The sequence below is a fragment of the Terrapene carolina genome, unplaced genomic scaffold, assembly GCF_002925995.2.
Source record: "Terrapene carolina triunguis isolate 2854851 unplaced genomic scaffold, T_m_triunguis-2.0 Scaffold112, whole genome shotgun sequence".
Taxonomy (NCBI): Eukaryota; Metazoa; Chordata; order Testudines; family Emydidae; genus Terrapene; species Terrapene triunguis.
The window spans coordinates 23,185,854-23,213,549 of NW_020664463.1; the positions used below are offsets into that span (position 1 = coordinate 23,185,854).

Consider the following 27,696-nt stretch of genomic DNA (forward strand, 5'->3'; position numbering starts at 1 on the left):
TTTAAAAGTTACCATAGGGATAATTACTCCAGCCAGCACAGGTTAGGTATTTTAGAACTCGCTACTCAAAGAATTAAATTTAAGTGTAAGAGAAATAAAAATTATGAAATGCATAGACCAGTCAAAACAGTAAAATAACACACTTTGAAAGAATAAAATTACAGAGAATATATGTGCATTACAGGAAGTACCAAGAAGTAACAACAACAATGATACAAGTATGTGTTGGGAGGTGAGTGTGAAAGAGACTTGTGTGTGTGAGAGAGAGAGTGTGTGTGTGACCCAGAGACTGTGTGTGGGGCTACTGGGGAAGTTTGAGAGACGCCGTGCCCTGTCTCTTTAAAGCACTCACTGAAAGCTTTTCTGCTGTATCCTGAGCCCTGTTGTCTCTGTTCTCCCGCTCTGCGAAGATGGGGTACATGGGCAGGGAGGAGGGGGAGTGTGTGTGTGTGTGTGTGTGTGAGAGAGAGAGAGACAGAGACTGTGTGAGCGGGCTGCTGGGGAAGTCTCTGAAACTGTGTACTGCCTCTTTAAGAAAGGCACACACTCACTTTTCAGACCTCAGAACGCAACAGCTCCGAGTCCTGAGCCAGGCTGTCCCCTTTCCCCTGCTTTGCGGAGATGAGGTACAGGGGTGGGGAGAGGGGGACACCCTGACATCAGCACCCTCCTCCCCAACCCCTACTCTGCACAGCCAGCAGGAGGGTCCTGGGAGCAGCTGCAGGACGGAGCAATGTGGCTGCAAAGCAGCGGGAGGAGGAGCACTTGAACACATGCTGCTGGATGTGTGCGCTCTGCTAATCAACTGGGTGGCACTTGAATCTCTCCTAGGCAGCCGCCCAACCGCGTAGCTTACAGGGAACACGGGTGAGTGGGTAGGTTGGGATTCACTCTGGTTGGAGTGGGCGGGAAGTCCCTACCCTTCTCTGTTGTTGAAATCTCTTCTTAATTTTCTCCCACTGTTGGGAAAACCCTCTAAACAGCCAGATTTCAGGTGTTTTCAACTTGGAATGGGAACATTGTTTCTATCTGTTTTTCTAACAATAGCTGTGGTAGGGTGTGAGGAAATACAAACTGACAGGGGCAATGGTATTTAGGAGGATTGAGCTTCCAGAATTTGTATTTAGATTAGCAATATTTGTATCTCTAGCCTCATCCCACAATGCTGAAGACTCTTCGACGCAGCAGTGGGAGAAGTATTTAGGGAGTAGCTTGTCGGTTCAGTTGACAGAACTTTCTCCAACCAGTACTTGAAATATCCATATCTGTAAAGGAGACTATTGCTTATATTTGCTTCAGTATTTATTACTGCTTATCAGGCTTTCAATAGTGAAGGGGTCTGGAAAGCGCAGAAGGTGAAGATCTGCTGAATGGGGTTTTCTGTGTGTTGAATACCCTGTTATAATGTGAGTGGGAAGGTTTCTAAGTTAATGCTTCGAGATCTTCAGATGGAAAATACTGTAGAGTACTTTAGTGTAAAGGATAATAAACTGAACAGAAATCAGTTATGAGGTCCCCATCTAACCTACGAAAAAGCTTAAGGTACTGGAAGAACTTGATCACAACATAGTGGTTCCTCCTATACTCAAAATGGTTTTGATATTGACGTGTAGGCTGGTCTAAACAGTGGTTTTAATTCCTAATTATATTTGAAAAATTAATCATGTTAGCAAGGAATGACAGAATTATAATGGAAAAGAAAGAAGTAGTCAGTTGAAAGAAGTTCTTAAACATAAGCAGCTTAGAGACCCTGGTATCCATTATAGTAGAGCTCTTCAGTGCTTTCTTCAGAGAGGACAAACACCTTAAAAATACAGTCGTTCACCTAGTAGTGAAGAAGATTGTGCTTAATCTCAGTAACTTTATCAGTTGTTAAACCAATCTCTAACCCCCTCTGGTTGAGGCGGTGTTGGTTTCCAAACTACAAAAGCATCTACTTGCCACCTAGATCCACAGTAAGGTTTTTGGACGAGTACACAGCACCAGTACACTGTCATCTCTATTTTTGCTGATCGGTAAACTTATCCTGGCATTGGATAGTGAAAAAAAGTCGTCTGGGCTTATAATGCTAAATCTCTTTGCAGCCTTTGACACTGTTTATTCAGCACTGATGAAGTGCATGCACAATATTTAGGAGCCAAGTTGGGCAGCACTATATTGGTTCTGCTCATTCCTGTCGGACATATCCCACAGTCATGATGACCCCAAACTCCTTTCTTGTGGAGTTGCTTAAGCCTCACTGTTCCCTCCCCTTCTCTTTCATATCTCATGAGATCCCAGACTGGTTCCACTAATATGTAGATGGCGCTTACCTATATAGCTCCTCCTTCACCGATGTAGCTACTATTATCGCCAGGATGTCCCAATGCCCAAAAGAGATCAGAACGAAGAGCAGTTGGCTTGGGATCAATCCAGCAAAAATAGAGATGATGTTAGTGGAGGGGGGAAATACTTTGAGGAATTTGCCAGTTATATGACGTAACCAAAAGACTGCAGGAGTTGGACCACAGATAGTTGAGGTGGTGTGATGTCTCTGTATTGTGCCTGACTCCTAGGCTTGCTTACTGCCTCTGTAGTGGGGAGTGACTTGTTCCCCTTTCATCTGGCTAAGAAGTTACACCCTTTCCTTTCAGACAAGGACCTAACCAAGGTGATACATGCCTTTATTTTCACTTCCAGGTTAGACTAATCCAACTTGTTTTGCTTGGTTTTGAATGTGACTGCTGCAAGAAGGTTGAAGTTAGTGTGGCACACAGCAGCAAGCCTACAAGCAAGAAAGGCTGATATGACCTTGTCTTTGGTTCACAAACTCCACTGGCTCCCCATTTGCAGAAATCCAAGTACTAATCTACAAAATCCTTTTTTGAAGTAGCCAGCTCTCAATCTGACACCACCTCACACTCTAGGATTTTAAAACTATGTTCCACAGGAACCGGGGACACTACTTGCACTATCAGGCACTGGGAACATCAGCAGGACCCAAACTATGGAACTAGTCAGAATAAATTAATCTGCACCTCAAGTCTGTGTTCCGTTCAAAGTATAGTCCTTTTGATAAAGCCTCTATTAAGTAATTATGACAATTTCTTAAAAATATGCTCCCATACAATATACATTAATACACCTCTGCAGTGGAACCAACACGGCTACAGCAACATTACAAACACCCCTTTACTGGAATTCTGGGAAATGGAGAGGAAATACTAGTTTTTCAGGACTTTTTTTTACTGCTTTTCTTAAGTTTATTTGACACTTACTAGATAACAAGGTGATGGGGAATCTCTCTCAATACTCTTAATGGTGGTAGATTTTCAAGGACACAAAAAGCAATTGTGTCCAACCCTCATTGGCAGCTGGGTGCCTAAATCACATTTGTGCTTTTGAATATTTCTCCTAATTAGAATAAACCTTCCATTCGTTAAGATGTTTAGTTGGACATCAGGTAGACAAGAAGAATCTATCAAAATGATTAATAATTGGTTAAAGTGCTTTGTAAAAGCATACTATGTTTTTTTTTAATTCAAGAACCTCTCCACAATATCATCATGAAAACAAAATTCCCTCTGCATGCAGACACTCATTAACGTAAGCTGTTAAAGCCTTGGCTTCATTATAATCAGCGAATCCAAATATATCTTGATCAGTAGATACCTTCAACTTAAATGAAAAATTAAATTCAACAGATTTAAATCAATCTCAATATTAAAAGCATTATTTTTGTAGACTTGAGTTCAAGGCTGAGTCAAGAAATTGTATGCTTTCTTACCTACTTTAGAACTCTTTTGATTCTGTTGCTTTTGTAACTAGTTTCTGATTTTCAGGTTAATTAAAATCATAAAAAAACTGATTTGTAGCAGTAGCCAAAATGGAATTGTTTCCAAAATGGCTTAGTTACTTGTAATTTGGCATTTGAATCTTTGTTTTGTTATAGTTTCAAATGGAATTATGTAAAAACACATTTATAAGAAATGTGTGTTAATTGTTACAGCTCTGTAAAGTCTAAGGTGGTGTACTGGTTTGGGAACATGGTTAAACGTGGTTTGGTCCCATCTATGCTGTAAGAACCAACTATATTTAAATGTGTTCTGGAACATTATAGCTATTGATAGTGTAGATAGGACCTTTGTTTATTTTACTGTAACTTTTTTTTTCTGTAAATGTAACAAGTGTATTTGTTTTAATATGGAGATATTTTTAATTAGGAATCCCATTTTTATTGCTATTGTAGAATTAATTCACAAGATGGAGGGAGGGGAGAGTGTTCTAGAAATTAAACTTTTTTTTTCCTTGCAGCATGCCTTTAAAAAAACTTAAAACAACCTGTGCATTTGTTTATTTGGGTCCTTTTACCACACAGGTGGAAATAACCCTCAGAGGTTGCTCCTGATTCCAGATCACATCACTTACCGTATATACTTGTTCATAAGCCGAATTTTTTTTAGTAAAAAAGGGAAGCACCAGAGACGGGGGTCGGCTTATGAACGGGTATAGAGAGGGAGAGGTGGGACGCAGCCCCTCCCCCCAACAGAGGGAGCAAGGAGAGGCAGCACAACCAGCAGAGCCAGAAGGGAAGAGCGGGGCCAGAGTCTCTCCACTTCTGGCCACGCTGCTCTCCCCCCAGCCTCCGAAGAGGCTGCAGCTCCGGGGCTGGCAGGCTGCAGCCGTGCCGCTCGGCCCCGCCCCCCCAGAGCAGGCTGTGGCCGCGCCACCCGGCCCACCAGAGAACGCTGCGGCTGTGCCGCCCGGCCCAGCCCACTGGAACATACTGCGGCCACGCGGCCCGGTCTGGCCCGCCAGAGCAGGCTGCGGCTGCGCTGCCCAGCCTGCCGGAGCAGCTCCAGCCAGGCCAGAGCCATCCTCCCCTGGCCCTCCCCAGATAAGGTGGGAAGGGATGGGATGGGGAGAGTGTGGGGGTCCCGGGCTAGGGGTGGGGTCATGTGGGGGGTGGTCACAGGGGTTACTTCCGTGACTTCCGGCTTCTCCCCCTCCCCTCCCCCCCCCAAAATTTCCCCACACGTTGCTGTCCCGGCCCGTCAGGGTAAGCAGCTGGTGCGCTGGGACACTTTGTTTACTTAAGTTTACCTCCGTGCCTGTGGACGCTCGAGGTAAACAAACCATCTCAGCCCACCAGCAGCTTATCCTGGTGCCCTGGGAGCCAAAGTTTGCTGACCCCTGAATTATAGGGTCGGCTTATGAACGAGTTATAAAAATTTTCCATTTTTACTTATCCATCTTCGGAGGGTCAGCTTATAAACAAACCGGCTTATGATTGAGTATATGCGGTAATTTTTTTTTTCCATGGCTGGAAACCTGGCTCAGAAGCACAACTCTAACAGTTATCAAGCTAACTATTTTCTTGGTATGAATGCAGTGCTGAATATGGGCATCTGATTTCTCCTCACACCTGAAATGAACCCCTATTCAGAGGGGCTAAAAAACAAAACACAAACTCAGTTACCTTTTTTCATTCCCGTAACACTCCACCCCATGGATTTTTAACAAGCATGTTGCTGTGCCTTGGTTTCCAGAGGAGCGGATGCAGAGAACTGCCCCTACGATGGGGTGGGGGTAGAAAATGGAATTGTTGCAGCCAGGCTCCTCCTCTCCTATCTGGCCAGAGCTGAAGCCAAACTGAAAGAGGCCTTTTGTCAAGGTTTTCACAGCAAGTTAAATTTATAAACTTGCAAATTGTAATTGAAGCTGCTGCTGTCTCATTTTTCTCCCAGCCCCTACTTTAAAGGAGGAGAATGGAGCAGACGTCGTACTAATGAAAATCGCTTTATCGCATTATTTCTAACTTTATTTGAGCCTTCAAATTATAGAAGTGCCTGCCTAGTGTTTTATAAAGGAGTGGGGTGAGGGGGGGAGATCTCATGCTCAAGGTGAGCTAAAAATGACACCGCTCCATGCTGAAGCTTTAATAAATAAAAGGGTGGATTGACATGAAAAGAGAAATCAAACTAGATCATCCAGCATTAAAGTATTTTGGAAGATCTCATTTCTGTGTACATTAGTCATAAATGGTGTGAAAGGCATGGGCAGGGGAGAAAAGAGCTTTAGGAGAGAATTGAAACAAATTGTGATATTGAGTTGATACACTGAGGCTTTTCCAGATGAGAGGAGCTGCAGAGGAGAAGGTTCTTGAGCACTCAGTAAGGAATGAGATTTTTGGGGAAAGGTGGAAAGGGAGCCAGTACAAGATGAATATATAAGGATAAGATAGGTGGAAATAAATCCAGAGAAGATTTCTAAATAAGTAATACACTTGTATGATCCCTTGAATTCTAACTAATACGTACCAAGTATCAGAGGGGTAGCCGTGTTAGTCTGTATCCACAAAAACAACGAGGTGTCCGGTGGCACCTTAAAGACTAACAGATTTATTTGGGCATAAGCTTTCGTGGGTAAAAAACCCAGTTGTCCAAGCATCTGAAGAAGTGGGTTTTTTACCCACGAAAGCTTATGCCCAAATGAATATGTAGTTAGCATTGTGCTCCTAGTAGCAAGTTCACATTTTTTCACCCTCTGCCTTTTGTGGCTTGCTCAGGAATCTGTGCAAGAAATGTTCTTTTGCCAATTCTTAAGGAGAGAGAGGAAAAACAAAAAAACCACAAGTTGTGAACTCTGAGAACTGCAGCTTGAACTATTCACTTTACCAAGCACAAATCTCTCTTCTCTCTCTCATATCTTTGGATTTAATATTATTGTCATCGGGGGGGGGGGGGAGGGGACTTTCTGTGATGGTTCTGAATTGATTAATCAAAATTGACAAAAAGGGCCCAGTGCTTGACTGTGTTCAGTTAAATATACAACATAAGTGGACCTTTTTAAAAAAACTTCCATCACTTGAGTCACTTCAAATTAGTGGCAACCTGTGAAAGGTTTGGTTTAAGTGCCTTGGTTGGCTTCACATAGCAACTCTAAAAAGCAGGGGTAAAATCCAGTTCTTCAGGGCAGCATTTAACTGTCTTAACTATGAGGCCATCCTTTCTCTCCCTGCCTTTTTAACTACATACCTTCCAACTTCTGCAAAAAATGAGGCAGAAGTCCTATAGCCAAAACCCTCCTTCACTACACAACCCTGATTCATCTCCAGAGCAAGTCCATCCTGTGCTCTGAGTGAGGCAGGGGTTCTGCCCTTTCTGACTCTGATGCTTTCACTGGTAGTAAAGATGGAGTTTATCCATGGAACTCAAGAGCTTGTGTGCCTGTATCTTTTGTGGGCTTTGTAGATCTAATGGGCTTAAAGTCTAGTTTGGGTCAGTGAAGTTGGCAAATATATAAAGTAAGGAAGGTGCATTTTTGGGTGTGCTCATTTTACTGTTGTAATCATCAACTTTAAAGCATTTTTGATGACTTTTCAGTGAGTCAGTCCTGTTCATAACAGGACAAGTGTCTGCATACTCATAATAATTAACACCTCCCCCCCCCACACACCATTGCATTGGCACTTATTGGCAATCTCAGCAAAGACTCCAAGGATAGAACAAGTCATAGAGGCTGAACTCTGCTCTCACTCCCAAAGATGGTCTCTCCTGGGCAATGATCACTCCCATTGCTGGGTTGGTGTGGGAAACGTGCACAGCTATACTGTTCTGGGTTAAATAGAGAACTTCAATCATCCAGTTTGTCATTTGGGCACCTTTCATCATTGGTACATTCACAGATGAAATTTAGAAAAAAAGTCTAGTTGGAAGCCAGCTTTAAAAAGGAAGGTCCAAGATGTTCAAATGTTCTGTGTTGCTGGATCAGTTGCAGCATACTGAAAAGGGAACTTGCACAACTATGCTCCTTTTGACTTGGTGTGTATGTCAGAGACTCCTCCAGGCTTGTTTACATGACATGGATTTTTTTTAAGGAAGGCATTTTATTATCAGTTGGTTTGGGGCCAGGAATTCAGCAAGTTTGGCAATACCAAGCCAGGAAATCTTGTGTTGCAGATTTTAACGTTTTGTAAAAAGCAATTATGTAAGTTTTTCCTTCCTCGCCCTAAATGTATCTTACCTGTGTGTCTTCCTATACCCTAGAGATGTTGGTGTTTAGTATTTGCACATAACTAGATGTTTGATTTATGTAACTACATTTGTAAATATATGCCCATACAATACTCCTTGTGTATGTGTGTTAAAAATTATATTACATGTTTAACTTTATATTAAAATTCTAGTGGTCAAACACTGAACTCTAGGAGTCAGAAAACCTGGGTTTGATTCCTGAGTACCACAGACTTGGATATCCTGGCAAGTCATTTCACCTCTTTCTACCTCAGTTTACCCATCCATAATATAGGAGTGATAATGTGTAACCAGTTTTGTAAAAAGATTTGAGATTGATAGATGAAGAGTTTTGTTATAAATGTCAAGTATTTGTTATGATGAGATATAAAACTTGTTAAAATCTTTTGGCAATTTTTGCAAGTCCATGGGGGTGTTATACCCTTTTTCTGAATAGCTTTCTGCCTCCCTAAAATTCACTCCACTGTTTCAACTGAAAACACAATTCTTCACAACAGTTTAGGGCAGGAAGTGTAATGTTGTTGTGTCACATCTGAACAGCTACTGGTAAGGTGATTCTTGTAGAGTTTGTAAAGGATTTGGGGGAAGAAGGGTGGGCATAGTGAGCTTTAAAGATGTCAGACACTATCAAATACTTCTGAAGGTGCATGAATTAAGATGGTGATCAGACCTGGACGTGGTGTCTTGAAATAGCTTGATCCTTTTTAGTGAACTATAATGCCCTCAGTGCAAAAGTTATCTGCATTCTCAACCTAGCAGCTTCAGAAGCATGAGAGAGACAGCTGGCTGTGAGGCTGAAACACTAACGATAGTTGTTGAGCTTGGGAAGAAGGCGGATACAGCTAAAGTTGAAACATTTAAACACTGATACATCTTCTTTGGAATAACGAGGAGTCCGGTGGCACTTTAAAGACTAACGGGTTTATTTGGGCATAAGCTTAGGTGCCACCGGACTCATTGTTTTTGTGGATATAGACTAAGACGGCTACCCCTCTGATACTACTTTGGAATGTAATCTTCCCTCTTTAAATATTTCATGTCTTAGGAACAGTTGCCTTTTCTGCAGAAAAGGTGGTTAATGGATGGATTGTCACAATGAAGCAGCTAGAGAGACCTCTGGTGTAAAGAGATGTGGAGAAAGCATTCTTTCCTAGAGAAATGCATAAAATGGCAGTCAGTCCAGCTTGTGGAGAGGAAGCTGTGTTCCCATCTATCTCACCATCGAAATAGGGTTGGATCTTATATGAGTGTATTGGTGACTCAAGGAGTGCTTGTCTTACTCAGTTATCAGATGTTGTTTTGAGGGGACACCCTTCATATGAGAGTGAGTGAGAGCGAGAACTGAAGCTCTGGGGCTTTTTTCCCCTAAGAGTAAAGTATCCTGGCAAAATTCCATCTCAAGTAATTACATTGTGCATTGCTAAAATTCCTTACAGCATCATCTGGATACAGTGAATTAAATTCACTGAGTAGAGTTAGAGCTGCCACATTCTATTGTGGAGACATCTGCCTTGCAGAGGAGGGCTAAGGAATGGCTGTATTACTGAGTGTAAAACCCTGTTTAAATGTAAGATTGTTGTTTTTTATGCTGCTGTTCAAGCTCGTGTAATCTTAGGAGCTCCTTGTGCCAAAGAATCCCAAAGTGCTTTATAATCATTACATATACAGGAATTGCTCCTTCCCCGGCTCTCCCCCATTAAAGCGAAAATTTTTGCTGGCAAGAGGCCCCAAGTGGATACTAGTGAAGTACAGAAAGTGTCAATACAAGCTTCCCTCCTCCCAATGTGCCTAAACCTGCTAGGGCTGAGGATGAGTGGATAGCTATGTCTACCTGACCTATTCATTTGTGGGCCTCCACTGAGGCTATGTCTACACTATCACAGTAAGTTGACCTAAGTTACGCTATTCCAGCTATGTGAATAACTTAGCTGGAATCGACGTAGCTTAGGTCGACTTACTGCGGTGTCTACGCCCTGCTGGATCGATGGGAGATACTCTCCCGTCGACTTACTTTACTCTTCTCGTTCCTGGTAGAGTACTGGAGTTGACTGGAGAGCACTGTGCCGTCGATTTAGCGGGTCTCACTAGACCCGCTAAAACAACCCCTGGTGCATCGATCGCAGCAGAGTTGATCCCGCGGTAGTGTGTCTAAGACGTATCCTGAGACTGCCACCAAGGCAGCCAGTTAATCATGTTCAGGATTTTTTTGTATATGGACAGATGCCTGCTAAATGCTGTCCTGAAACTAATTCATTTCACATAGAATGTCAAATAGCCTGGGAAGTAACTTATTACTTCTGTGCAAAGGCCAGAATGGTACCAGTACCTTAGAGGTGAGATACTCTGCATACCGTTTGCCAAATTCTCAAGCCATTCAGTCACTTCCTATAGGTCTCTGGTATCTTGGTTTTTATTTCGTATCGTATGTATAGATCTATTCTTTGAAAAGCTAATTAGCCATATACATAAACATGTTACTGCATGCCCCACAGCCTAATGAGTGGATTTATAAATCTACGCATCAGGGCATTCAGTTCTCTTGGACGTTCATTTGACTACAAATGACTGCATCTCAGGGCCAATGCTAAATAAAAGCTTATTTTTCAAAATGGCAGGATCCGGCTCTCCCATTTACCTTAATGGAACTGCCTCTCGTTGCAGTACTCCGTTGCTGGGAGACTGCAGCTAATTTTTATGGTGCGCGTCAGTAGCGGTGACTCAAATTATACATTTCATTGAATGCCTTTTTCCTCTTTGTTTTTAAACTGTCTTCTCTAAAAGGAGAGAAAATGCTTTTTGTTCTGGAGAGAACAGTGTCCAGACCAGTTTGAATCTAAACAAAGGGCCAGATTATCCTCTTGGTTAAATCATTGTAATTCCAGTGTCACTCCATGGGAGCTGATGGCCTGACTGAATTTACACCAGTTGTAACAGTCAAATCTGGTCCAAAATATTTAGGAGGACATTGGAGGTGGTTTATACTTCTCCTTCAGATTGCTGCATCCCTTTTGCAAACTCCTGCAGCCAAAACCTACTCAATTTAGTATATTCCATTTTAAAGGGAAAATGCCAAAGTGGATTCAGAGAGTTTTTTTCGTCAGAAAACTGCATAATTCCAGTTCACAACACAAAAATATACAACGGCTACTGCTGAAAAAGCGCTTCCCACTAACAACTGTTACTCAACTTGCATGTGTCTCAATACATGCATATAAATAGGATAACGAAAAGTGGGTGTGAATGGAGATTTAGGCGGGGAAGAGTGTGTCTAATGGAGAATGCTACTATCTAATTGCTCTGACAACATCAAAGTTCCGTGCTTACCAAATCAGAGTTTCTTTTCATGTTGAAGGAGATGGTAACCCTCTCCCTGATGTTTGTATCCCGCTTCGGTTTTTTGCAGTGGCTATTCTTAATCTTGTTTGAGAAAGCACTGTAAAATGGTGTGTGTGAAGCCTGCTTGCTTAAACACGCAAGTCATGTCAGCTGCAATGCGGCAGTGCTCGGTGCTAATGAGGTGAGCTTTCAGAGCAGCCTTCCTCTTGTGTGCTCGCGCTCTGTGTGTGTGTGTGTGTGTGTGTTTGTATACACACACACACACACACACACACACACACGCTAGTAGGAGAGAGGATTGGGGAAAGGGGTCTGTTTTGGGAATGGCTCTGATTCTGTTCTTTCCAAAAAAAAAAAAGGGGGGGGGGGGGGGGGTTCTGTGTGCATGTGAAGGTGGGGAGGGCATCCTTCTCCATGCATTGCAGGGCAGAGGTGGCTTCTCATTTCTATTAAAGGCATGGTCTGAAATGTATCTTAGGTGGGAGGAGAGATATGAGAGGAAGAGGAGCAGAAAAGGCCTGTCTCCAGGAAAAAGCATTAATTCAAGTGCTCCTTAAAAGCAAAATGAAACACAAACTGTTGATATAGCAGTTGCATACGATGGATTGGCACCCCTATTTTAAAAATAAATACCCTTTTTTGCTATGGGGATAGTCAGCAAATACAGTGTACCAGATTTGAATTGTTCCAGCTGGCTTCCACTGTTTATGGAAATCTAAGTGCATTGTCATATCTCTTCCTATCTCTTCTCTCCTCCTTTAACCATTACGGTACCAATAGCAAGTGCCATCACCTCAGTGAATTGCACTGAGTGATGGGTTTCCATCAGTTTTCAGTTTATTGACCTGACAAGATGGTCAAAATGACTTCTCGGCTCCCAACCCACTGTCATCTGCTAGGTCCTCCTCAGGAGACTTGACATCTTCCAAAAGCAACCCCATCATACTTACTTTCCTGCAACTTGTTTCACTCCAGCTTTCCCTCCCACCCCATCCCTCCAGACACACAGACTTTGGATTAGATTGGTATTTTCCCATCTCTAATAATTCATCACTCTGGGGGCTACTCCAGGATTGTCTAATCCTAGTTTTAAATATATCAAGGGGGACAGGAAGGATTTTTTGCCTCTGTGTACAGAGTGGCACAGTTGACCAGGTGCATTGTAAGAGTAATGGGGTGCCATTTAAACATGAGGCACTAGATATCTGTTAGATGCAGAATACAGATGGATCGATGGTGTGATCTGGTGTTATAATTATTTCTATGCTTTGTTTATCCATCTGTTGTCTTCTTGAGCCCTTGGAGTTGATTGGAATGGCTTTCCTTTCCTTCCCTTCTGTAGGTCTCCGGGTGAATGGGGAGCTCATTACTGCCTATCCACAGGTGGTGGTTGTACGTGTGCCAACGCCCTGGGTCCAGAGCGACAGTGACATCACGGTCCTTCGCCACTTGGAGAAGATGGGTTGCCGGTTGATGAATCGGCCCCAAGCCATCCTCAACTGTGTCAACAAGTTCTGGACCTTCCAGGAGCTGGCTGGTCATGGTGTGCCTCTCCCAGACACCTTCTCCTATGGTAAGCCCATTGGGTTAAAAGGGCAGCATACTAAAAGCACTTATAGCAGGTGGGACATTAGTCAAGTTTGGAAAGGCCCTTATTATTGGGTTGCAGTGTGTAACTGCTCTATAGGAGTGTTGTGTAGTGGCTAGATTGGGGATTGGGAATCAGGTCTGCTTGATTGTTCTATTTTGGGCTTTGCTGTGACACCGCGGGCAAATCATTTAGACTCTGTGCCCCGCTTTCCCCATCTGTATTGTGAGGTATTGTGAAGATTATTATCTAAAATACTTTGATATCTTCAGATGAAAAAGCTATATCCCTTGCTCAACACACAGATAACGTGTGGAACCTGATGCATTACTGAAGTCAATAATTTAGCTATATTTGAAAAAGGATTAGAAATTTATATGATCAAGAACATCCACAGCTATATTGGATAGGAAAAAATGTATAAGGGTTCAAATCCTCATGCTTTGTTACCAAAAACTGCCTGGTAGTAGGAAGATAACTTCCCCTATGGGATGATTATTCAGTCTTTGTCTACAAGTGGTTTTATTGCACCTTCCTCAAGTGTCTGGTATTGGCCACTGTCAGAGACAGGATACTGGGCTAAATAGACCTGTGGTCCGATCTAGTATGGGAACTTCTTTGCTTTTAACTGTAATGTATTTAAGAATGGAAGATTCCCTCTCAGCCTCCCTTTCTGCCAAGGAAAGGGGGAAGCTTATTGTCTCTGTGCAGATACACCATCAGGCTGTAGTAATGGGATCTGTCATACAAAGTCTCCTTGACAGGAGAACTGATTCCATGAATAAAGTCTGTCCACCTGTTACATAAACTAATGTGATATAAATAAAACAAATACTTATTTGAAAAGTGACTGTGTCCTTGCATTAGAGATTCAGATGTCCCAACTGTTGAGGAAGGGGAGATGTGTGTTGTTCCTTTGAGAAAGGGGGACGTGAAGCATGATGGGTAACCAGAGTGTATCTCCCATCCTGCACAGCTCTCTCTGTCTGTATAACAAATTGTACTCAGGGTTGCCCTCTCTTCTGTTTTAAGTGGTAGGTGGCTTGTAAAGGGTGGCATTGCCAAGAAAAGTAGGAGATGTTGAGCTGCTCCTGTTCCATCATGAGCAGCAAAATCCAGGGCAGTGGCAGCTGCTGCTGATTTTCAAACCATCACCCTGACTTCAGTTCTCTGCTTTACTGCACAAGCCTCTGAGGGCTCTCATGCTCTCTCCCTCTAACGCCCTCCCTTCTGTTCCCCACACTACAATCAGTCCTCTGAATGAAGGGTGAATTGAGTTAACCTTTAGATCGTTAGGCTGTTATCAGGTAAACAACATTTAGAAACTACTCTTCTAGTGGCTTTATAGATGCAGTGGGATGGAAGAGTGGAAACATTAGTCCCGGAGTTAGGGAGGCAGGCTGAGATGTGAGGAACTCAGATCTAGGAATCTGGGGAGATAGAATGGGATAGGATTTTGGGGGTGAGGGTGGGTCTCTATATCACATCTTGTCCCCCTGCTACATGTAGCCAGGGTGGACCTGTGTCTCCAGAGCATCCCCCTGTTGGTTCCCTGCCAGGTAGGTGGGAGGCAGGTAGGTGGGAGTTGATAAACATGGAGATGGAATAGGGAGCAGGAGAGAGCAATAGAGTTTGGGGCATTCAAATTTGGGGATAGGGTTTATCCTCATGGATAGGGATCAGGAGTTCCAGGGAGTATTGGGGCATATTTGGAAGGAAGATGAAATAAGGGCAACAGTACCCTTTCCCAATTACTAAGGGTTAATGTCCCATAGATGACAAGTGTCAGGGAAGTGCTGACCCTTCTGAATGACCTGCCTTCTATTAACCTTTGGCCTACACTGCTGTCTTCAAGATCAGAGGTGGAAGGGGTGTAGTCTGTATCCAGCAGTCACAGATTAGATTGGTAGTATCTGACTGGCAACATGTAACATATCTTGGTTCTCCTCTTGTCAGGTGGTCATGAGAACTTTGCCAAAATGATTGATGAGGCGGAGGTGCTGGAGTTTCCCATGGTGGTGAAGAACACACGAGGTCACCGAGGTGGGTGCAGAGATGTGGGGAAGAGGTGTGTGGTGGTAACCAGCATTCCAGGGTTCCATGTGTGGTGAAGGGAAAGGATTTGAAGAGGCTTTATGTTGGGGGTTAGACTTTGATTTCATTCTCTGTCTAAATCCTTCCAACTTCTGAATTGCTTCTGAGCATTGAACAGACTTCAAACTTGGGAGGCAGTTTTTAATACAGCTGGTAATTTGTTCAAGGAGCATAGAATAGAAATAACAGGGATCCTGCATGTGGTGCATTGGCAGAGCTGTGTGAGGAGCCAGGACTGGAATAGTAGAAAGTTTCTACAGCTTTTGATTGAGTGGCATGGTCACAACTGTGGAGAGAGGCTCCAGGACTTGGAATAATAGTGGAATTGAGGGGAAATTTCTAAATAGGCTTAAGAGACTACATCTCAGTTCAATGAACCTTAATATCTTTTTCTTTCTGCTTAGGTTTGTCAATAGTTGCAAGGCAATAAGTACCAAACTGGACCTAAATTCTACAACAGGATTTCTGATTCTGTGACATTGGTGCAAATTCAGCAGCAGCTTCAAATAACTGAATAAGAACCTCATTTTTGTAATTTAAATGTTAAGTGTTAAATCCGTTTATCTTAATGTTAAATCAGTATATTATCAAATGAAGACAGGTGTAAACTGATGTTTCCACACAGGTGATTGCACCAATTTAACTAAATTAACTTTAAAAACTGATTTTAGTTAGTGATGAAAGTTTCTTATGTAGCCAGAGCCTTAGATTCTGGAGCATGATTATGCAGCAAAGGGTGAATTTCATATTTGTGGAATATGTGGGACCCAGGATTTTACTTGACACTATATGGTATTCTGCTGATTAGATCTACTAAATAAAATCAATTAGATAGCTTACAGCTATCAAATTTCTTCTCCTTCCCCAACCTGGACTTGCATAAACCCCTGTTTATAAGGGGTACTTTAAAACACACTTAATCTGGTGTCTCTGTTCAGTGCCGTTTCAGTGGCATGGATTCTTAGATGAAAAGCTTCCCCCTAAATACTTTGAAATTAAATACAAAAGAGCAGATAGCAAATGATATTTTAGAAAACAATGGCTTGCATGTTATATATGGTGAATAAATTTAACCACTCACACCTAAGGCCATTTGCAGTGCTATTTGCATCAGTGCAAATGGACACATCGTTTTTTATCAAAATGCCACACATCTCTGGTACCACATAATCCCACTGAAATGAGCAATTTCCTACCATCTTCCAAGTCCTTGTTTTTTTCATCCCCATTTTGGGAGCACAGCAGCTGTGAGAGTGGGGAAGTAGGGGATAAGAAGCAGCATGAGGAGAATGAGCTTAAGTGCTGTCTGGGACTGAGTAGGTGGTACCAGTACCAACTTAAATCCTTCAAAAGCAGAGCTCCATTATTGCTGTCTTTTGCAGCTCCATGTTATATAGGAGTCTTTTGCTACACAGACCCTAAGCCCTGAAGGAGCAGAGTCTGCTCATGTGGTACCCCCAACACAGTACTTCATCTCCTCTTCCTTGTGCCTTTTTTTTTCCCCTTCATTAAACGAAGCAGTTTATCAAGGGATTTTGTAATGCAGTAATGTTGCAGCATAATTCAGTGAAGCTCTGCCACATAAATTGGTGGTGCCTTACTGCAAAATGTAAATCTAATGTGCCACATAAAACAAGGGGTGTCAACAGAGGAGGAGAGCAAGTAAGAGGTAAGGCTGATGAAGGAAAGGAAATGAGTTGCAGAGTAGTGGAGTCTGTTCCAGAAGTGCCTTTCACAGACACTGGGGAGGTTACGTGGAGGGACGGGAAGTTTCTTTGAGGTGAGCTGAGGAAACAAGGTGAGGAGTAAAGAGAACACATCAGAGATTGGCTGAAGCAAGTCTTTAGAATAGTTTGCTGGCAAGGGGCATTGAATTTCTAAAGAATCAAGCTAGCCCTCTTTCACCAACTGTCAGGATGCCCCACAGGTTCTTATTTTTAGTGGAATAAGCTGCTGAAGTTGTCATTTTATCAGCTCCATCAGAGTCAGTCACAGTTACATTTCTGTCTAAACCCTTATGCTCCATTGGACGTCTGTCACCCCAGTACTGGGTTGTTGTGGGTACAGGGGTGCTGTTTTCCTCATGTATTATTATAAAGATTTTACAGCAGTGGACTTATGCCATAGCGTACTTCCTACAGTGCATCTGGGTAGAGTTCTAAGTTAACTTTGTTTTTATACCTTGAAGTTCCAGCTTTCTGCCTGAAATGCGGGAGAAGTTTTGCTGTTGGTTGCATGTGTGCTTCTCTCTGTGGTTTGTGACTCCTCTCCTCTCTCACCAGGCACCTGTCCCAAAAGGGGTGGGAGTTACAAGGCCCAGTTTCTCTATTAAAGAGCTTTTTTGACTGACTTACCGCCCTGACTGTCTCAGTACTTGGTACATTCAGCAGCACTGAAGCAGTTGAGTACTGATCTATACAGGAGAATGTGTAAAGGGATATAAAATATATCCAGCAGGTGAGGATAGGCAGGTTTTTTTTGGAGATTCTTCATGTGCTGAATCTATAACACAACACAAGACAAGTCTAGTGGTTCTTGCCCTCTTTCACCAGTCCCCACTCTCAATGTTTTCTCTTGGAACAGGCAAAGCTGTATTCCTGGCACGAGATAAGCACCATTTGGCAGACCTGAGCCATTTAATTCGTCATGAGGCCCCTTACCTGTTCCAGAAATATGTCAAGGAGTCCCATGGCAAGGATGTGCGTGTCATCGTGGTAGGCGGCCGCGTGGTGGGGACCATGCTGCGCTGCTCAACAGATGGAAGGATGCAGAGCAACTGTTCACTTGGTAGGAATGGCATTGTTTATGGTCTTGATTGGAATTTGTAGAGCCCAATGGGAGATGAGTGGCAACCCCAATTTAAATGAGAAGTTTCACATTTTATTTTTTATTGATTGATGTTTATTACAGTAATGCCTAGGGGCCACCTGAGAATGGGACCCCATTGTGCTAGGAACTATACAAACATAGAATGAGACAGTCCCTGCCACAACGAGCTTATAGTCTAAATAGATAAGACAGCGTGGGAGAAAAAGCAGAGTGAATGATGCAATGGTGGCAAATGTCATGTTAGTACCATGGTATTTTTGGTCTTTCAGTGGGGTTATATTAGAAGGGGATAAGCTAGATCAGGGGTTCTCAAACTTAATTGCACCGTGACCCCCTTCTGACAACAAAAATTACTACAGGACCTCAGGAAGGGGGACTGAAGCCTGAGTCTGCCCAAGCCCCGCCATCACAGGGGGAGGGGAGGCAAAGCCAAAGCTCCACCTCCCCAGGCGCGGGGGTCAAAGCCAAAATCCAAGGGCTTCAGCCCCAGGCAGGAGGCCTGTAACCTGAGCCCCAGCAAATTTAAACCAGCCCTGGCAACCCCATTAAAATGGGACTGCACCCCACAGTTTGAGAACCGCTGAGCTAGATGGAAAGACACAGGAAAAAAGGGGGTGGGAGGGATTGGAGCAAACCAACCAGCACAGGGGAGAGACTGTTCAGAGTGAAAACTGGAGAGAGCTGCCTGACATCAGTGTCTGTCAGCCCCTGCTTAAAATGTTTAGTGCAGGTACTGGACCAGCTTCAGTCTCTGACTGGCTTCTCCGTGCAATTTCTTCCCAAAGACACATGGCTCCTAGTGCCCTCAAAGTTGGGGGGTGGGGGAGAATGGGTCCTCCCCTGCACAGTTCTGGGTATGGGGAGTGCTGTGGAGGGAGAGTTGGCCCTGGCTGGGCCCCATTTTTACCTCCTCCTTCACATGCAGTACAACTTCAGTTTTCAAAATGTTATTGGAGATGAAAAATGTTTGGATACTTGGGGAATTTTCAGTGTAACAGATACAAGGGGACATGACTGAGTTTGAGAGATGACTTGAGGAAAGGTGTTTCAGATAGAATGCTCAATAGCTTAATTCTTCCTAAGATGCTGAGCATCCACAGTTCTCATTAAAGCCAGTGGGAGCTTTGAACATCAGGCCATTAGTGTATATGGCACCTAAAGCAAAGATCCCAAAGAGCTTGGCAAAACATGTGCACATACATGTCTGAAATCCAGATATACTTCTGAACACTTACACACCCACCACTGAAATATAGACATTCTGGGGCAATTGTTTTAACATTAAACAGTGCTATGTAATATTTTAGTACAGGAAATGAAGAACACTCTATACAATTGAAACTACAAGGGGAATTGTAGGGAAACACAATAACTGCTATCCAAGCTAGAATTCAACCTGGACACTGGAGTTAAGAAATCTGCAAAAGATTTTTAAAATGTTGGGTCAGCAGCACCCCCTTTTGTTTTTTTGGGTGGGGTGGAGAGACTGCTTTATACTGAGTAAAGGTGGCCTTAAAAGGTTTTTGTTAAATGTTTTATGACTTTTCACCTTGCAATATTTGGAATGCTATGTCTGGTCCTTCCTGGTCTTGTTCAAAGGCTTCTTAAGAGTGCTTAGAGATATATATTGGGAGCCCACATTTTGGCTTAAAGGGCGGGGTGCTAAATCTGCAACAAAGATGTCCTTTCTTTCAAATATTCATCAGGCATTTGAATTAAGTAAGGCATTTTTTGAACTACAGTGGCACAGCTACAGTGCTGCAGTTGTGTTTTTTGTGGTATCATACTGTAGATCAGGGGTTCTTAAACTGGAGGTTGGGACCCCTTGGGGTCGCGAGGTTATTATATGGGGGGTCGTGAGCTGTCAGCCTACACCTCAAACCCCGCTTTGCATCCAGCATTTATAATGGTGTTACAAATTAAAAACACTTTTTTATATATTTAAGGTTGGGGTCGCACTCAGAAGCTTGCTATGTGAAAGGGATCAGCAGTACAAAAGTTTGAGAACCACTGGTGTAAATGCTTCCTACGTCCACAGAAGGGGTTAGGTTGAGCTAACTATGTAGGACAGGATGCAGAATTTTTCGCAGCCCTCACTGATGTAGTTAGGTCAATCTAATTTTTAAGAATAGTCTGGCTTAAATGTTAAAAAGAAAAACTCAGCCGCTTAGCTTTCAGGCTTCTCTTTTGTGATGTCATATCACTAATTCTTCAGTTACCATAGTCTTCCAGTATAACGAAGGTCTGAGTAGCTAATAGGAGAAGCAAGCAATGCTCTGAGGTGGGGGGCAGAGGGATGACACTGTCTCAGACCACCTTCTAACGGAACAAAGAAGCAAAACAGACACATGGCTTTTTTTTTTTCTTCTTAGTCTTCCTTTTTTTTTTTTTTTTTAATTTGCAGGTCAACTTTAACACCCATACAATTAAAAAATGTGTTGATATCCTTCCTGACCAAAAGTGGTCACACCCTTCCCAGCAGCACTCTGATTTGCCTTGGATGTTTCCCATCCAAGAACTGAGCCATCCCTACCATGCTCAGCAGGTGACTTTTGACCAGATCGCAGCCTGAGGGCTGACCCTTATTTTCCCTTTTGCCAGGCGGTGTAGGGATGATGTGCTCACTGAGTGAACAAGGCAAGCAGCTGGCAGTCCAGGTGTCAAACATCCTGGGGATGGACGTGTGTGGCATCGACCTCCTGATGAAAGATGATGGCTCGTTCTACGTCTGTGAGGCCAATGCAAATGTAGGTTTCATTGCCTTTGACAAGGCTTGTAATCTAGATGTAGCTGGTATCATAGCGGACTATGCCGCTTCTCTCCTTCCCCCCGGTCGCTTGACGCGGCGTATGTCCTTGCTCTCTGTGGTGTCCACGGCCAGCGAGACTAGCGAGCCAGAGCTGGGCCCTCCAGCTAGTGCCGCTGTCGACAATATGAGTGCTAGCTCCAGCTCTGTCGACAGCGACCCTGAGACCACGGAGAGAGAGTTGCTCACCAAGCTCCCGGGGGCTTTATTCAACATGAACCAGCTACTAGCCAATGAGATCAAACTCCTTGTGGAATGATGCCACGTGTAAATACATGACCAACAAAACTCCTGTAAATTTTTTTTTAAACCAACTTGCAATGCTGTTTATCAGAGAAGCTCAGGGAGATGAATGGAGTGGGGAGAGAATTAGTCAAAAGAGTGAGATTAAAAGGTGCATATTCTCTGATGGCTGCTCTTACTTTTTAATCCTGCAGAACATATGATTGGTTTCATTTTTTGGCAGCCAATCTCTAGTCCGTGATACCCAGTTCAAACCCACATGGGGATTTTATTTATGTGCAGCTGTGGTCCCAAGCTTATCTCAGAACACGTGTATTGATGGGGAGATATTACAGCACAATTCACACTTCTGGTTTTGGAATGCTATCTTGCAATTCTCCAACAGCATCTGTGAACTAATGCAGCTGTGAACTCTCTCCTACCTCTTTAAGAGCTTGATCTTGTGAATTGCTTGAGTGCCTTTCGTTTCCAAGAGAGCTGAGGGTGCTTAAGGTCTGATATTTCAAAGGTGTTGAGCATCTGCAGTTCCCATTCATGGAAGTGGGAGCTGTGAAAGTTCAGCATCTCTTAAAATTAGCCCATTGTGACCTTGCAGGATCTGGCCTTAAGTGATGGGGCAGGGACAGGAAACTTGAGCTTTCAGCACAAACCTGCGACTTCTGCCATCTCAGTATTAACTGGCATGTGTCCACAAAAATGTGTCCATATTTGTTTATAAAGCTTTTGAAGGGGAGATGTTTTTTAAATTTGTGTTTTTTATCATTTTAAATCCTGGGGCAGGTATGTAGAGGAATCAGTCATGTTCTCATTCATGGCAGAAGTGGCACGTTTTAACTATTTTTGCACGATTGGAGGAGATAAACAGCATTGTAATGTTTGGTGTACAAAATAATGTTTAATCCAATGTGAAAAAGAATTACACTAGTTTAAAACAAATGTGCATTGACTTGTATTTGTTAGTGTTTTAGTCTTTTTGAGAGAGAGATGCTATGTTAATGTTCCATTTTTTTTAATACATGCTAGTCCAACACACCCTTCTCTATGCCTGCATCTTTAACAGTGGCCAAAGTGAGAACACCACAAACTATTTAACAAAACACTGACTTGAAGCCTGTAAATCATTCTTTTATTTTTGTCGTTTTTTTCCGGGAAATGTGGTAGGGTGTGGAGGAGGGAAAAGGTTGGTTGAAACGTCGAGGACATTTAGGATAAAGGTGAAGTTCGTTCATTACCACTATCACTAGGCTTGTATTTTCCACATTGAAAATGTCTAAACTCTGATGTCAGCTGAGCTCCAAAACATGGATCCAGGGGAAAAATACACAGTTCTTGGCTTTGGGAAACTATGCAGCAGATTTAAAAAAAATAAGGCTCAGCTAGAATAAAAATATAAAAGGCCACAAGCAATGAATAGATGGATCCTGGACCCTGTGTATGTGTGCGTGCTTTGCTTTATTTCTTTTTGGTTTTGGGCTGTTCAGTTTCATTTTTTCAGGCTGATTGATTTTCTTTCCTCAGTCCTTCTGGCTGTGCATTTTCTCATTCAATTTGAGCAGTTTTGGGAAACAAAGAACCAAAACAGCAGTGTTGGGTCCATTTTGAAGTCCCCATCTTCCTCCTCCTCACCTCCTGCTTGTTCCTTCCCTCCTTCTGGGTTCATAAAGCACTGGAACTATAGATATAGATATATATATAGATAGTTATATATAGATATATATATGCGCCTCTTTTTAGGGAAAAAAATGGTAAAACGTTTACGACTGAAAGATGGTTTTGTGAAAAGAGGGTTTGGAGGGGGGGTTGTGTGTGTGCAATGCTGCTGTTATCTGGATACTTTAAAGGAGCATGTCCCATGTATCCGCTGAGGCTCTGCGCTTCCTACCCCTGTGGCCCCTCCTCACCTCTCCGCTGCTCTGCTGCTTTACCACTCGCTCGGATCTTAAACAAACACAACTCATGGACACTACGGAGAGAGACTTCAAGAGGCAATAAACAGAACAGTATTAACCTGCTTTCATGGAGGTTTGATCATGCTTATTTGTACAGTTTTTTTTTTTATTTTAAAAAGGAATGTAATAAAATGAGGGTTTTTTGTAGAATTAAATATTATTATTAAAAACAAGTGGAAGGTTGATTGTTGATGTTAGCTGATGGAGTGATCCAGATGATCCAGCAACAAAAGAAGTTTCAGCAGTCAAGGTCATCTCTGAGGTTTTATTTCTGAGCCTTCAAGTGCACAGATTATAACAAAAGAACACAAAGGTTTTCCCTTGTATAAAAAATCAAAACACCCCAGCACAGGTTACATCCAACCCAACTTTCTAGTTACTGGGTGGGAAAGCTCTGCCTCCTCACAGCTCTTCTCCCCTCATCTGCTTACTTAAGGAGCTGTTTTTTAAATAGTGTTCTGTATTCCCTTTGAGACCCTGACTGAGCCTGCAGTTTCCAACCCTACTTTAATATACACACTGTGAGCACCTGTGTGGGATATAAGTGAGGGAGGGCAGATAAGTCAACTCCATGCCAGCTGGAAGTAATCAGCTAGGGCCTCTGCACTACTGTCACAGTTAGTAAAGATAACTTGTTGGAAAGAGGCTGGTAACAGCTATAGGATCTGAGCTGTCTTGAGTCCCCACATTGCTTGAGAGAATAAGGCTGTGGCAGCAGGGACTTGTTAATGCATCTCACCTTTAGAATTTCCTACTCACACTTCAGAGTAATACAAATTTGTGAAGTGGTACACATACTTTTATTCTGAAACACACAAGCAAATGGACTGAAGGGTATCATGTTGTGGCTGGCTCCCTTGTAATGAGATCCTCTTGTACGATTGGTGCTTCTTTTGCAAGATTGGAGAAAAGTCTATGGGTAGTGCTTGTTATGGGGGAAGATCAGGAGTTAAAACTTTACATACATTCATGTAGACAGTAATTCTTGATATTGCTCATGGAAAGCCTTGCTGAGGATTCAAAGCTTTGTCTGTTTGAATCAATCTTGTATGTTCCCCTCCCCAACCTACCCATTGTCAGTGAGATGTATGGAGTGGGGAAGAAAAAATAGGTTTCACATGTAATACAACTAAAAAATCAAGCCTGTGCTAACTAAGAGATGTCTCCCATCACATTTAAACACTATACAGCTCAGCACTATGTGCTATGTTCTCTTCACTTCCACATCCTAAAGAACACTTTCCATGCTCCAGTGCCTTAATAGAGCTAACATTACCTGTCATATTCTGCTTTGGAAGCTCATATTGGAAAGGAAACGTAATCAAGATACACTGAGGTGTGTTTTTTTTTTTTTTTTTTTTAAAAGGGCTGATACAGATAATGATGGTGCATGAGTTAATATGTCTATTTTTTTTAAGGGAGGGGAGAGAAACTTGAGTGAGCCAAGCAGAAACTTTTGTTTGCAGAAATAAGTTTCTTAATTTAAACCTGATGGAATTTGTTATCCTGTTTTGTAAGTGATTTTTTGGGGGGGGAAGAAGGGTTGTGAATTTTTCTGCTGTGAGATTTGGTCACATGTTTACAATTCCTTGTTTACCATGTTTAATTCTAAATTGTCTGTATGGCTTTGTATATTAAGTATTTTTTTTAATTTTTTGATGTGTTCTATAAAATCGCCCCTTTCTGGAATGCTACAATGCCTCATCTGTAACACATGATGGAAGAGTGACGCTCTGTATACACATGGACTATTTTTTTTTTTTTTTTTTTTTTTTCCCCCTCTTAGCTTTTTTGTTATTTTTTTTTTTTTTTTTCACGTCTTCTTTTCGTTTTTCTTTTTTTTCATTTGTTCTTTTTTTTTTTTTTTTTGGTGTTCCACCCCCTCTGAGCTATGTGGTCATGCTTTGATGGCTTTTCCACGCCTGCTTCACATTTGCAATCTTTCATGTGTGATATCTGCCCAGGAAACGCCTCTGGAACTACTGTGTATGTTGGCCAAAAAAAGAGGACATTTCTTCAAAAGTTGCACTGGACTTTTAAATCCAACCTGTGAAATCAGTAACTCTTTCTAAATCTCCTCTCTTCTTCCTCAAATGCAAAAAGCCCTGGTTGGTTAAATATGTAAGGGGCCTCACGGGCTTAGAGAGACTTTGTGAAAGCAACCCGTGTGTACAATATCTTTCTCATGGCTCACTCTTTTTGAGAAGGTTTATGGGCTTTATGGCTGGTGTGAGACACACGACCCACTCCTGTTCTCTCTATGGAATTGTAGGTGCTCAGACAGGTAACCTCTGCTGCTACTGTTTTTTTCTTCATTTTTAATTTTTCACTGTTCTAGGAATTCCTTTAAAATGTTAACATATTGCAGGATTTATAACCAAGTGTTTGCTGCCTTTTCCTTTGGTTTTGTTTTTCTTTTACGTCTCTCTTGACCTTGGAGAGTGTTCCGATGGCGGATCTTAGCCCACTGTTGGTAATCTCCAAACCCCTTGTGTTCCAATTTTCAGTTGAAATGTTTGGGTTTTTTTCATTTGTTTAGACCAATTTCACAAAGTGAAGTGTGGGTTTTGGGTGGGCATTGTAATTTTGTTTAACTGAAATTGTTCTATTTTGTGTGTATTATTTTTTTCTTTTAAAAAAGATGTGTTCTAACAGTTCGCACTTTCTTACTGTTCTTTGCAAAACTTTTCAGGAGCCAAAAAAGTCAAACAATCCAGAGAAAAACTTCCCTTCTCCCCTTTCTGATGGCGAGAGTGAGAGCTTATGAAAAGTCCTTGAGAATGTTCCTTCCTAAACTTTTCTCCCCAGTAATGCAAGCTGGTAAAACAGTAAACGCAGCAGTTTGGTGGCATCCAAAACCGACCTGTTGGCAGGTAAATTCACTCTTTCTGCTCTTTTCTTTTCTTTTCTTTTTTTTTTTTACCCCTCTTTTTTTCCCTTTTTTCCTTCCCTTTCCCCCCCATCCACCCCCTATTTTGATGAAGCTTCTCAAAGGATGTCTTCAGTATTGAGGCTTAGAGAGCAAATCCTACTTTCCTCCCCTCCCCCTCCTGTGTACAAGCTAGATTTTAAGAAATTTTTCAGGGTTTCTCCCTTAATGTGCTCAGGTGAGCCACTGTGAGGGTGGGTTAAATACCATTGCTGTGTCAGAATGATTGAAGGGATGATGTCTAACTGCACAAATGCGACCATCCTCTGTGTGTATCTCTACTTTTTCCTTCCAATATGCTATTCTGGCTTAAGTTTTCACAGGGTTATGGTGCTTCCCCAGGTGCACGGTGAGCACAAAGTTTAACAGCATCAATTAACAGTTGAAAGGTATGGAAAACTAGTATTAAAAAGGTTGGATTAGGGTTAAAATTTTGCAGATATGGGGGACGTGGCAAATGGGAGAATACCTCTGCTAAATAGAACAATCTCTGGACTATCTGTTTCAGGCATTTCTAATGATCCCCCTAACTATAATATCCAAGCACCAATAAATAATTTGCCCTTCTGTAGTACCTCCCATCCACTGATCTCAAAGCACTTTGCAGATGTTGACAGTTTAGCCTCCCAAATCCTTTGTGGGGTAGGAGATTCCTTGTTCTACAGGTGGAGGCAAAGATGTGAAGTGGGTATGGGAGGGAGTTTCTAAGCAGGGCGAGTATGACACTTCAGGCTGGCTTACAAGTGCTCCCTTATATAATTTATTTCTAGGTATGCCTGCCCTTCTTTTGAAGATCTTTTGTATATGTGAATAACTCTGATCTTTGTAGGCATTAAAAAAAATTCTGCTTGTGACCTTCTCAATTTGTTTCCTCTATGCTCTAGAAAAGAAGAGTGCTTGTGTATTCAGCTTGTGTGAGCAGCAATACGCAGAACAAGATATGGGGGGGGGGAATAATTTTAGATAGAGCCAAATTTTGCTCTGTTATGCTAATCTGAAATATCAGTGAAATGACCAGATTTTCACGGGTATAACAGAGTATAGAATTTGTGCCTTTAATTTTACATGCAGGATAATTGTACAGACCTGTTATACTCACATTTCCAATGCTTTTTCCTTTCAGACACACCCACTTCTCTCGTCTCACCACTGGGCAGGCCTATTCCTTTATTTGTGTATATTTTTGTGAATCAGCTGCTGTAAGACACAGTGTAACACTTTCAGGCTTTCAGGCATGTGGCTGGGTGTCTTCTGTTTTGGGGAAAGATCTGCGGATTTGTAATATTTTCCCTCCCCCTCCCCCCCCCCCCCGTCGCCCTTAAGTTAACCAGATCTGAACTTGCCTTTAGACTTTGCAGCTCAGACCCACAGCTAACACATTTCTTCGAAGTTTTCTTGGTGGTAGAAAATGTTAAGTCCTATAGTGTTTATAAACAGTCTTTGGTGGGAAGTGTAGAAGAGAAAAGCTATTGCAGTCCACTGAAGCTAATGTCTCAATCCTCTACTCTCCCACCCCTCCCTTGTTGCTGGAATGGCTTTCAAAGCCTGATATTAATCTTGCTTGTGTCCAGTGCTTTGCAAAGGCTGTTGGGTGCGGGGAGGATGTTGGAGAAACTTGAATAAGCCTTGGCACCTTAGACAAAGGGATCCCAATTGTGTAATTATGTGAGTGCTGAACAAGAACTTCTTCTATATGCCCTTCTGCTGCAACAGAATAATAAAACTGGTAGGTGGCAGTAGCAGAAGAAGGAACTAATGTGGCTGGGACCTGCGAAACCTACAATTCAAGGAGAGATGGATTGCAAAATGTTAACTGAAGTAAGGGGGACAGAGGAGAGAGGCAGAGTCCTTGAACTGTCACTTTGAATGGTGAGTGTGATTTTACTCAATTCTTACCCGTCATAGGA

General features: G+C 42.5%; 1 protein-coding gene across 2 annotated transcripts in view; it reads left to right on the forward strand.

The window, feature by feature from the left end:
• RIMKLB (ribosomal modification protein rimK like family member B) overlaps positions 1 to 27,696 on the forward strand; it is a 77,431-nt gene that overhangs the window by 41,280 nt on the left and 8,455 nt on the right. The window contains exons 4-9 of one of the 2 annotated variants that reach the window (XR_003899818.1): positions 12,694 to 12,924; positions 14,896 to 14,982; positions 17,617 to 17,820; positions 20,464 to 20,609; positions 25,553 to 25,733; positions 27,503 to 27,658. Coding sequence is in view for 1 of the 2 variants with exons in the window: in XM_024209308.2 (XP_024065076.1) it covers positions 12,694 to 12,924; positions 14,896 to 14,982; positions 17,617 to 17,820; positions 20,464 to 20,927 (986 nt within the window). In the remaining variant the exon portion in view is untranslated. Of the gene's footprint in view, positions 1 to 12,693; positions 12,925 to 14,895; positions 14,983 to 17,616; positions 17,821 to 20,463; positions 24,624 to 25,552; positions 25,734 to 27,502; positions 27,659 to 27,696 lie in introns of those variants that run through there. The other variant, XM_024209308.2, reaches the window with a different exon arrangement.